Raw genomic sequence first — 12,861 nt, forward strand, 5'->3', positions numbered from 1 at the left:
ACACCAGGCTCATATAATTCTTAGAAAGTTACTTTCTAGAAGTAGATTTAACTAAGTAAACATTTCATTTTCCATCTGGTATTATGGCATTATAGAGAGAATTCCTAACAATGCATGGGGCATTGGCATTTTTTTTTAATTGCTAGAACAAATTTCTTTGTAAAAATTCACATGAACTTGATTTTTTAACTTTAATAACCTCAAAAGTCTTCTCTTTCCTTTGTCCTTTTTCCCTTTGTCTAGACTTTTCTTCCTGTCCTTATGGTGATAACGTGAGGCATGTTTATTAGGAAACATCTTTTATTTTATTCCATCTTCATGTGTTTTTTGTTTGTTTGTTTGTTTTTTTGCCATTTCATTTCTTTAGGCATTGTTCGTGTAGAGCAAAAGAATAACACTTTTTTTGACATGAACATCTTTGAAGATGGGCCTTATGAAGTTGGTGGAGAGACCGACCATGACGAAAGTCTAGTTCCTGTTCCCGCTAACAGTTACTTAGGTAGGATCGAGCGCAGCTGGCTTGCCCGCCTTTGCAGATGCCTCAGTGTGACACTGTCCTCCCAGGACCCTGGACTTGGAGGCTGAGAGTAGCCAGGCAAAGCCAGGGGCCTGTGGCTGCATTGGATTTAAGCTTTGGTGATCCTAAGGTCACCTGACTGATGCTTGGGACCCTTCCCTTCTGACCTGCGTTCCCCTGAAGCAGGTGGAAACCTACCCTCTCCTAAAATTGTCCCGCAGGGAAGTCTGTCTCTTGAGCTGGTGTCAGCCCCTGTAACCTGAAACAGGCTGTTCCTGCAGCCCAGGAGGGAAAATGATGGATCTCAGCAGAAAGCTGAGCTGCTGCGTCTCTCCAGTTAGTGCTTCCTTCTAGAGATACTCTTAAGAGCTACATTTATGAAGTTACTCTGAAGTGGCAGGTCAAGACCTCCAGGTCCTTCCCTTGTGACTTCTTCTCCAAGGGTCGGCCCTGCTTCTGGATTGGGGGGCCCCATGTCACAGGGCCCCTGGCGGGTGGCACCATGGCTTTCCAGCTGAAGCTGAGTAGGACTGCTAGAGCAGCTTTGAGGACACCCAGATTGTGTCTAAGTGCCAATTCCCTAACTCCTAAGGCTCGTTTGCATTACTAATGGGTGTCCTAAATTATTCATGTGCATTATGGTAATTACACAAAGGCTTTTAAAAGCTTTAATTCTTGGTATGAGTTGACATAAAGAATAATTATTGTGCATTTCTTGGAAAAAAATGTAAAAAATCTCCTAATCCTAAATAATAACCTATTTTTTTTGAAAGTATCCCTATGCTAGAGAGGTTACTGGAACAGTGGAAGGTGAAAGTAAAAACGTAAGAATAATTCTAAACAATGTGTTAGGAAGCATATTCTTAAACTGTTCTAATTATATAGATATGCATGAACGGTACTGTTAATTAAAAAAAAAAAAAAAACAAGCCTTGCAGACACTCCCCCTTCCCTCCAAATTAAACATTTGGTTTGAAGGAATAGAAGAGGGCAAAGAAAAGTTAAACTTACCACTTATTAAGTGCCGACTATATGCTGTATTTGCCGCTATACAGGTGTTACTTGATTTTCCCATCAATATTATACAATAAATATGATTGTCCCTCTTTTGCTGATTGAAAAAAAAGTGTGACTTAGGGAGATTAATTTTGTAGTCCAAGGTCCCACATTTGCTGATCCCTCAGCCAGGGAAAGAAAGGCTGGTGACTAGGAGGCAGAGTGGGAAGCAGCTCGGTGTGTGAGTGCCAGCGAGGTCGGTGGCATTGCAGGACGGAGATGGGATACAGGCACCAGCAGTTTGCAGTCTCGGTTATTAAATATGATTTTTCAGGGTAAATATCATCAACAAACCTGGATCTTATTTGAGTATGTTTTACTAGGCAGCCTCCCATCAAATGTGGTACTTAGGGATTATTTATGATCAGAAGTAATTTTAAATTACAATTTAACAGTCAAGAAACCTGGTCACGGTTTTCCAGTCAGGAAACCAGCACTTCCGTCTTTAAGATAGATGCCCTTGGATTTTTAGAAACATAGTTGCTCCTAGAGCATTCGAAAAGATTTTGCATATTTTATTAAACACATTTGCCACTTTGAAGAATGAATTCCCTCAAAAGTGGATGCCTGGAGGGGGACACAGTCAAGTTTGTATTGTTACGTTTTTGTTGTCCATGCTGTCTGTGCATCTGTCATTTCAAAAAATCAGTGGTTTGAGGAATAAAATGATCTGCTTGAGGTTTTGGAAGCTGGCAAAAAAGGGTGGCTTGCCAGATGTGGCGGCGGCCTCGTCGTCCAGTGGGAGCAGCAGTAGCTGCTGTGCCTCTTACGAAGCATAATTGCTTTCTCTTCAATCTCTTCCGTTCCATGCATGTGTCTAGGCCTGCTGTTTTTGACCAGCGTTTCCTATACAGATCCTGATCAGTTTGTTTATAAAACACAGCCTCCCAGGGAGCAGCCCAACACATCCCCTGATGTGATGATGAATAGCTACCTAGGTTTGTGACCTCTGAGATGACAAAAAAATTGTCTTGGTCATGGTCATTAAAAAAATTTTTTTTTGATCCATACAGAGCATAAATCTTTTTATTTTCTATTTCATTTCAAGTGAAGCACACATGAAAAGCATGCCATGCTTGAGGCTCTGCTGCCCAGATGGTTTTCAGAGCTGGATTTGATTATATCACCCTGTTCTAAACTTGGAGCTCATCATATTTTTCAACTCACTTCAGTTTGAGAACCGTAACAGTAGTGGTGAAGCTTTTTATAAATCACAATAAAAAGGGTGAGCCTGTATCTGCCTCACCTTAATATAGCAAGATTTGCTTAATTTGAGTGGTTTTGACGTAGACGTTTATATTCACTTGCTACCGGACCTCACTTAGTCTGTTATCTGACATCCTACCTGATGATTTGTGATTAGGAGTCTAGCATTTTCTACCCTCTGAACAAGTATGTAATTGTCACCAGTGACAACTAGCTCACCTCTATTGTTCATACTAGGTTCTCAAATACTTTATCTCACCAATCATGGTCTTGTTTGCATGTTTGTGTCTGAGAATTAAATTGGTCCACAATATTGAAATGCTGCCTTGTGGTATATGAATGATGCTAGCGTTTGTTCCTGCCTGATTACTAAGGAGATTGATGAATATGGAAGTTACTAACCATTACATTATAGCAGAACCCTATAGCATGCACCCAGGTATGTTGTGTCCTGTTGTATCCCTCTGTATACTTCCCCGTGATAATTTAGTATCTAGCTTGATCTCCTTTTACCACAGTCCCAGTATTAAAATGGATTGCAAACAGCTTCTTAAGACGCACGAATGCTTTGTGATTCATTTTACACATATGCCAAATAGCATGGGTGCTTTCATTTAAAAGTCAATATATTTCCATAGGAAGCAATGAACTAGCCTACTACTTTGTACTTAGGTCAAACCTCTTAGCTCTTTAGCTCTTTCATGTTGTAAATCTGATCGCTGGGAGAGAGGCCCAGAAAGTAAGGGGTGGGAGGCCGGAGGAAAAGGCAGCGATGGGGTTACCAGTGTTAGATACCTCCTGAAATATAGGGTGATGTGAACTGTTATTTTGTTTTTTTCTAGGCTTTTCTTTGGACTCAGGAAAAGGTATTGTCTCTAAAGATGAGATCACTTTCGTGTCTGGTGCTCCAAGAGCCAATCACAGTGGAGCTGTGGTTTTGCTAAAAAGAGACATGAAGTCTGCACATCTTCTCCCTGAGTACATTTTTGACGGGGAAGGTCTGGCTTCATCATTTGGTTATGACGTGGCAGTGGCGGACCTTAACAAAGATGGGTAAGAGCGTCTTAGGTTATTTTATCTTTGCCAAGAAACCGTTGGTTCTTTGGCTTCTATAGGTCTTGAGAAGAGCCATCCTTTCAGGTTAGTTGATTCAAAGAATATTTTTGCTGCCAGATTTTTACCATCCTGCCACAACATCTTTATCACTTGTATTTTGGCAGCATTCATTACCCTCCCCAGGTAATTTAAAATTTCAGTTTTCAGTTTTTACTTATGTTTTGGGATCATGGGTCTGTGAGAATTAAAATTTTGGGGGAAAATCACTCAAAAAATGATACCCACGTGGTTCTTCTGTTCTGTGGCTTAGGGAGCTGTTGGAGCATCCAGAATGTCCTTTTGAAAATAGGGATGGGTGACAAAGTAATATTTATGTCTGGTGGTGCCAGCTTGGGTGGCGGGGGAGTGTAGAGTCTGTGCACTCTTGTTCTAACTTAAGGATTGTCTCTAGGTTCTTACCTTTGATGATGTTCTATGGGAATTTATTGCAGGCTCCTGTGCAAAATGTCTTACCTGAACATAACATAAACACTTACGTGCCTAAACATTACAGTATCTAAACATTACATAACTGTACCTAAAAAAATGTTTTAATTGATGAGAAATCAATATCAGATTTGAGGTGCTTCCTACATCCTGTCTCTGTGTTCTTAGTACCTGGGATGGCGTTATTCTTTGTGAGCTCACTGGTATTTTAGCTGATGGTTCACTCATCTCTCATTATGTTTTTAGGTGGCAGGATATAGTTATTGGAGCCCCACAGTACTTTGATAGAGATGGAGAAGTTGGAGGTGCTGTGTATGTTTACATTAACCAGCAAGGGAGGTGGAATAATGTCAAGCCAATTCGTCTTAATGGAACCAAAGATTCCATGTTTGGCATTGCAGTAAAAAATATTGGTGATATTAATCAAGATGGCTACCCAGGTAGGTAATAGACTGTGAAATAGTTATGATGCTCCTAGATGGATTATTTGATCATCTAAAATAATTCTGTCGCATCTTATTTTGAATCATCATATTGGAACATTTTTAAAATGTAGTGTTTGTTGAAATGTGATGTTGTCAACAGATATTGCAGTTGGAGCTCCTTATGATGATATGGGGAAGGTTTTTATCTATCATGGATCCCCGAACGGCATAAATACCAAGCCAACACAGGTAACCAGACAGCCTGGATTTCTACGATAAGGGTCTCCGCTTTTTGCCTTCTAATAGGTTATTTGGGTTTGTGTGCATTTTCACACTACTCGTGTTTTATCTACGAATAGTATGAACTTTGTGGGGTTTTTAAAAATGTATTATTAGAAGATAGCTTGGAGAGAGATTTAAAATAAGCACATCATTGCATTTATTTGTCCAATTTCTTAGATAAACTAGGAATCAAAGTAATCCAAAGGAAAAGACAGTTTTACCCAGATAGCATAAATAGATGGAAATGTGAGCTCTTTCCTTTAGTAGCATACTACCTGGAGGTAAAATGGGGCAAATGAAATAGATGGTTGTGATTACATGGAGAATTGAGACTCCAAAAATTAAAAATTGCTCTTGAGAAAAATAAGACATTTGGAGGGCAGGTAAAGAAGCTCATCAAAAATTGGCTCTTTGATCCTTTGAGATATAATGTAAAGCAGATGACGTCTATGGAATAAAATGTATGAAGTGTTGGAGCACATATATACTTATAATTTATTTATCATTTAGTATAATATATTAGTGAACTTTTGACCTGCAGTTTACAAGGACACATGTGGCTTCTTCAAAGCATAGAAGAGCTCATTGTGGTATAGAAAAGTGCATTGTGGATCAGCCCACTGATCATTCTGATGCCCTGCTTATTTCAGATCCTTGAGGGTAAATCCCCTTATTTTGGATATTCAATTGCTGGAAATATGGACCTTGATAGAAATTCCTACCCTGATGTCGCTGTTGGCTCTCTCTCAGATTCAGTAACCGTGTTCAGGTATGTGATTGCCGACTTCAGTTTGCGTATGTTCAGTACTCAGATTCTCCTCAGATTTTGACCTTTTTAATTGAAAATCATAATACCTATATCTCAAGTCAAAGGCTTATGGATTTTGAAGATTTTTTTTCAACAGTGGCATAACCACGTGATAAAAACCTATTTTGTAATACCCTACTAATTTTGAATTGAGAAGAAAGTCACAACTGGTGAAAAATTTTTACTTCATAGGTACTTTTAAAACCTTATATTTTGATTAAAAGAAAACATAAAATTTGACAGTACAGAGAAAATAAGAAAGGAAATAAGAATCCCCTTTAACTATCTGTTATTAATAAACTCCAAAATCTTGGTTTCTAAGTCTTTTGTGTTCTGTGAATGTTCGTGTATATTTAACAAAACAGCTAGTAATGTACATATTGTTTTGCAATCTGCTTTTGTCAGTTTGTAATGCCCAGTGCATTTTCTCAATGTCAGTGAGTTTGTAGCGCATGGGGGGCTCTCCCCCTGCCCTTGAGCACTTTTCTGAGATGAAGTTAATGGCCACTTGTAAAGTGTCACAGGGTTAGGTCTAGTTTATTTAACAGTTGCCATGCTGTTGGATATTTATGCTGCTTTCTAGGTTTGTGGTTTTTCATGATACACAGGCTGGTAAACATCCTTGCTTTTGTAGCTTTTGTACATGTCCTGAATTATTTCCTCATGATAAATTCCTTAAAGGTAAATTTGCTGAGTGGGAGCTCATAGAGGTTTTCAGACTTTAGATTCAGATTCACCAAAATGACCTCCAGAAAGGCTGTATGGGTTTGCCTGTGAGCTTTGCTGGAGTCCTCTTTTTCCTAGTGGTCTCATCACTGCTGGGGACCACCATTAAAAGTCATTTATTTCATTTTTAATTTTAAAAGTAGCACATTCTTGTAAAAAAAAAAAAAAGTTAATACATAACTTCAGAAATTGCAAGTTCCCCAATATTCCCATCTTCCACAAAATAACTTTGGATAATTTTGGGTATGTTTCTGCTTCTAGGGCATCATCTGAGGACCATTTTCAACTCCTGTTCTCTAATCTGGTTCTTAAAAACCTAATCTCTTTTGATTCTTAAAAATCTAATCTTGTCAGTATAGACACATCCATCTTATTTTTTTAACAAGTTAATATTATTTCATTCTATGCATTTAATTTTCAGTTGATGGAATTATTAGTCTCTGACCTGTAGCTAATATAAATAGTGTGCTACAGTATATTATACATCTCTATGTAATAGGGTGGTGGTTTTTTTCCTTAAGAAAAATTCCTGGAAATAGCATCTCTGGGATAAAAGTTAGCACATTTTTTGTATTAATACATATATCTGCAGAGAGATTGTGACAGTTTATGTTCGTGGTAGCAAGCTATGAGAAGCCTCGTTTCTCACACCTATAATAGGATTGAACATGATGAATCTATTTGATTTTTGCCCATGTGCTATGTAACCTCATCTTTTGGCTAAATTTGCATTTCTTGGATTGTTAGACCATTTGGGCTTTTCTTTCTTTTTTAACTATTTTACTTTATAGCTATTTTTCTTAAAGACATTTTATTTTTTAAAATATTTTATTTATTTGATAGCACAAGCAGGGGGAGTGGCAGAGAGAGAAGGAGAAGCAGCAGGCTCTTCACCGATCAGGGAGCCCAATGTGGGGCTTGCTCCCAGGACCCTGGGATCATGATCTGAGCCGAAGGCAGACTCTTAACCGACTAAGCCACCCAGGAACCCCTTTAAAGATGTTTCAAATGGGTGCTAATGTACAGTGAAACCCTAAAGGAAAAAAAAAACCTATCATTATCCTGTAGACTTCGAGAAAAGTGTCAGGTAGAGATGTAGTCTCATTATCTAAAATATAATCCTAAGCAAAACCTCTGGGGGTAAGAAACTGATGTCAAGAAGATGCTTCTGAAAAGACTATAAAAATATAGAATATAGTATATGTATATAGAATATCATAGAAAAATAGTTTTCTGATTAGATGGCAAGATCTGTGAAAGCCTTTCACGTGAAAACGAAGAACCACCACAGAAATTACAGATAGCAGGAGTAGGAGACCTGAAAAGAAGTGGAGAAGAATGTATCTGAGATGTTAGTGAGGACAAAGAAAGTTAAAAGGAAAAAAAGTTAACTAAATGAACGTGTGTACGTGATTGAGAAAAGCGAAGCCTTGGGGAAAACATCAATAGATCAGCAGTGGTTTGTGTTGTGGTGATACATATCTGTCCTAGGAACCCAGGGGGCCACCTAAGCTGTCACACTGGGGAGTGTGTGGTTCTGTGTGCCCTCTGAAGTTAAAGCATTTGGCCTCTGGTCTGTCCGCTGGTTCTCAAACACTGCCTTTATATTATGCCTGTTTCTCTTTGTTCATATAGGTATTAATCTTAAAATATTCAATGTTTTTTATTTTTTAACGATTTTTTTTTTTAGAGAGAGAGAGAGAGCGTGTACATAAGCAGGAGGGGCGCAGTGGGGAGGGCAAAGGAATCTCTAAGCAGACTCCATGCTTAGTGTGGAGCCTGACACAGGGCTTGATCCCACAACCCTGAGATCACGACTGGAGCCAAAACGAAGAGTCAGATGCTTGACAGATTGCGGCACCCAGGCACCCCTTAAAATATTCAATGTTTTTAAAAGGTAGAAGAGTATGTAACATGCAGCTAAGTGTGCATCAAAATGCAGTGTGCACTTCTAGTTGAGGTATAGCCCTCAGGTATCAAGACGCCTTGAGTTCCTATACCAAAATTTGGTTACCAAGTTTTCTCAGCACATAACCTATTTTTAGTTAAATATTTGCCGCTGAATATAGCTGGCATGTATTAAAGTATTCGTGTCCTAATAAGTAGGTTGACTATGAACCCTATGAACTTGTTCCTTCTTTGCTCAAACATAGCACAAAAGTAAATTTTAACATCTTTTCATATAAATAGGAGAACTTAATTCCCTTATTTTACAAATGGAGAACTGGAAGCCCAGAACTGCTTAATTTGAGGCTGGATCCTGGGAGCCTAGGATCACAACATCTATGCATTTTTCCCCCTGAAATCATAATAGTACTTCAAGGTAGTTCATAAATAAATGCCAAACAAACGAGAGGTAGCTGAACCAGAAAGATTTGCTTCATGTGTTAAGGCACAATTTTCCTGATTCATCATGTGTTGTGCATTCAAATTTTGTATATATTGTTGTGTTTAAAAAGGGGGGGGGGGCACCTGGCTAGCTCGGTCGGAAGAGCATGCAACACTGGATCTCAAGGTCTTGAGTTTGAATCCTAGGATGGGTATAGAGTTTACTTAAAAAAAAAAAAAAAAAAAAAAAGTAAAAAGAATTTTAAATAGAAAACAGAAATAAAAATGTTTTAGGCAGAACTGTGTTAAAATATTTCCTTCTGATATTTATGTCTCGTCAGGGCCTTAATACTATCATCTGTAAAACACTGTTGCTTCTGTAGCAATTGGATTTTCAATATTTGGATTTTTCCTTCTTAAAATATGCTTTCAAAACTTTAATTAGGAATATCTGGTTAGTATCTTAGAAAACTAACAGCTATCTAAAATAATAATAGAAAAGTCAACAGTTGAGGTAAAAGGAAATTTATAAACAGGAATGTGAGGACAGTATTTGTCCTTTTATAGACTCCCACTCTGCCCATGAATGTACTCGGGTCTTCTCTAGCCTACCGACAGATTGATTCCAGAAGTTCCAGCTCGCCATTTGGGATTTGGAATGCATTATCCTATCAAATACTCTTCCCCAGGATGGCTGGTTTACCAGAAGCCCAGGAAAGTCAGTCTAACTGGATCCATGTGGTAATGAGACCATGGATCCCATTCTGCGTTCTGGCTGGGGAGTGATGGAGATGAGCGGGGCCTACCTCCCCCATCCCACTTGCACCATATACTTGGATTTTGTGGCAGAGGTCAGAAATAGGCTGGTGGTGTTGACCCCTTTGGCTGTGGGAGGTAGGGGAGAAGATGTAAGGGACAGCAAGATGTTTTTATATGGTGAGAAGGGCCAAAGGTATGGGATTCCAGCTGCTTGAGTGTGTTTGTGAGGCTGGGGTTAGGCAGAGGAGAGATGGGAAAGGCTAAAGGCTTGAATTTTTGCTTATGGAGCTACTGTGGGGGTAGAAAAGTTGTAGCCCATTCTGGTGGCAGAAGGACAAAGACTTAAGGCTGGGGATGGGAAGGAAGCGCAAACGTTTGTAGGATGGAGACCTGTCAGCTTGGGATTGCCTGTATTACTACAATTCATGTGTATGTAGAAACCCTGATAGTGAGCATCTTGGGTACGAGGTGTATGTGGGTTTTGAGTTTTTTAAAGGGGGGGGGGTATTTTGGCAAGATTGCTCATAAGTAATTAAACACGCACATACTCTTCAACTGAGGAATTCTGCTAGGAGTTCATCCTATAGCAGAATTCAAACATGTGCCTAGAAATATGTACAAGAAGGACGTTTGCCAGAGCTACAAGCCTAAAAGCAGCGTAAATGTCTACTCATACGAGGGGCTGGTTAAATCTCTGATGATGTGTGGGTGCAGAGCAGCACCACCAGCTTTGAGAAACCAGGAACTAGATCTGTGGATAGGCAGGAGAAGGCTGCTGAAATGTTAGAAAAGTAGCACTGATAGTGTCTGGAAGGACATACCAGGCCACTTGGAGGCTTGGGTGGCGGCAGAGCCATATGATTTGCCTGAAAGCTCTAGGACCTTTACAAATTTTACACGTGTTCCTTTCCATTGAAAAACTCTAATGTTAAAATTAGAAAACATTTTATAATTATAAATGAATGTTATATTTAAAAACCTTTGGTAAAAATGGTATAATCAAGTTTTAAATGATACCTGCTAACAATTTCTGTAGCAATAGGGGAACGATTTTCTCCCCCTGTGGTAAATTTTTAAGATGTAGTAGGCAGCTGATAGTATATGAATTCATTTTCCACTCAAGGTAGCCAAAGGCTGAGCCTGTGTTTTACTCCTTTGTTTTTAGGTCCCGGCCTGTGATCAATATTCAGAAAACGGTCACCATAACACCTGACACGATTGACCTCCGCCAGAAAACGTTATGTGGGGCGCCTAGCGGGATATGGTGAGAGCTTCCACCGTATGCATGTAACGCCCTCAGCTTCGTACTTCTGCTTTATGATGATCCTGTTGCTCTAAGGAGCCACAGACATCAGTAAGACAGAAATGGACAAGGGGACAGGGACTCGGTCAAGTGAACATAAAACCTTTTACTCATCCGTGGGCAGTGCAGGGACTTCAGAGCTGGGGACCATGGGGTGGTTTGTTTTGTTTTGTTTTGTTTTGTTTCCTACCGCAGTCATGCATCTTTAAAGAATATGTGTTTGATTTTATACAGCCTCAAGGTGAAGGCCTGTTTTGAATACACTGCCAAACCCACAGGTTACAATCCTTCGATATGTAAGTACCTTGTACATTTTAAAAATGATATATATGTTCTGTCTGCCATGTTGAAAGTTCTGCATATGTAACAGAAAAAAATAAAACTGCACTGGCCAAACTGGGTTCACAAAGTCTTGTTTAAGGAATTCCTTGCATCTGTCATTTTCTCTTTAATCAGGAGGGTGAAGCCCATGAGGGGATAACTCTCCATTTGGTCCTCATTTGAATTTTCCAGAGCGGATGGCTTAGGACAGCATGCCTTGGAAAAGTACTCATTTGCTACCACAACCATTTCCTCCATTTCTGCCTTTGAAGAGCAACGTGGAAAATTGGTTTTGTGGTTGTGAGGTGGTGGGTGGTGGTTGTAGAAGAGTGAGTGCCGGAGCCTAAGCATTACGCAGAATTGCTGGCTTAGTGTCTCTTCATACCCTGGTCCCCTCTCGGAGGCCTCCCCGGCCTAGGACACCCACGGTGTGTCCCTTCATGCAGGCTCCTGGGGGACTGGAAGGCTGGTCTTGAGAAATCAGAGCCTTGGCCTCTGCTCTCGGTTGCAGCTCTGAGGCTGGTTGACCCTGTAGTGCTGAGCAAACCTCAACATTTGAGTTTTCATTTTCTTATCAGTAATAAAAATGCCTCTAATCGGAAATACTGCATAGGATTGTGGTGGAGAGCAAAGGAGATATTTTGGCTAAAGCCATCTGTCATTTATAAGGTATTATTCTGCTTCCTTTTCTTTATAGTCCAAACAGGATCTTATTTTTTTATTTTAAGATTTTTTTATTTTTTTATTTTAAGATTTTATTTATTCATAAGACACAGAGAGGCAGAGACATAGGCAGAAGGAGAAGCAGGCTCCCTGTGGGGAGCCCGATGTGGGACTCGATCCCAGGACCCCGGGATCACGACCTGAGTGAATGAGAAACACTCAGCCACTAAGCCACATACATGACCCCAAACAGGATTTTTTGCTCCACATTTAGACAAGGCTAACGACACCTTAGCAGTAGTGATCACCGCCAAAGCCTTCTGTGGTAGGTTTTAGTAATAGCCATATGTTTTCAGGTATAAGCTACTTGCTCTAGCTCCAGAGTGCAGATGGGGACAAGGGAATTTAAAGAAAAGCTTTCCCTCAAAGAGCAAGGTGATCTGCATCCTGGGTCAGGCGATCGTCCCAGCAGCCCGGTATGATGGCGTAGCATGCCACCAAGGGAAGCTTTCTAGAGGGAGAGGGTGGTTTGCTGTTTTTACTTTCCCTTGAGGTAATGAGTTTTCTTAAGTTTCCTTCTTGTTATGTAAAGTATTACTCTGTTTTCTTTATTAAAAAGATATCTCTTCTAATATCCCAGAATTTGGCAAATAAATCTGTCTTCCCCCAGTTCACATTGTCACAGGCCCACTTTCCCATTTCAGGCCTCCATCTTTCCGTATTTGAAGCTGTCCTCAGGCAGCTGTCTCCTGCTTTAGCCTCTCTCCCAGGGATCTGCAGACCTCATGCGGAGCGTGCTTGGTGTTGCTGTATTGTGGTTTGTGCACAGGGTGGGGGTGGCCTTTCACTTGGCCTTTTGAGGTGGCCGGTATGTCACTGAGTATTGGAAACGATTCTTTGCATGACTTTCATGGAGAGGAAAGTG

The 12,861-nt window shown here is 40.0% G+C and overlaps 1 protein-coding gene across 2 annotated transcripts in view; it reads left to right on the forward strand.

The window, feature by feature from the left end:
* Nucleotides 1-12,861, forward strand: part of ITGA6 (integrin subunit alpha 6) — a 79,248-nt gene that overhangs the window by 42,217 nt on the left and 24,170 nt on the right. For both annotated transcript variants that reach the window (XM_025460191.3, XM_025460192.3), the window contains exons 5-11: nucleotides 368-499; nucleotides 3,622-3,832; nucleotides 4,568-4,761; nucleotides 4,907-4,995; nucleotides 5,679-5,797; nucleotides 10,815-10,913; nucleotides 11,187-11,248. In XM_025460191.3, the coding sequence (XP_025315976.1) occupies nucleotides 368-499; nucleotides 3,622-3,832; nucleotides 4,568-4,761; nucleotides 4,907-4,995; nucleotides 5,679-5,797; nucleotides 10,815-10,913; nucleotides 11,187-11,248 (906 nt within the window). The remainder of the gene's footprint in view (nucleotides 1-367; nucleotides 500-3,621; nucleotides 3,833-4,567; nucleotides 4,762-4,906; nucleotides 4,996-5,678; nucleotides 5,798-10,814; nucleotides 10,914-11,186; nucleotides 11,249-12,861) is intronic.

This window comes from Canis lupus, chromosome 36 (assembly GCF_003254725.2).
Source record: "Canis lupus dingo isolate Sandy chromosome 36, ASM325472v2, whole genome shotgun sequence".
NCBI classification, from domain to species: Eukaryota; Metazoa; Chordata; class Mammalia; order Carnivora; family Canidae; genus Canis; species Canis lupus.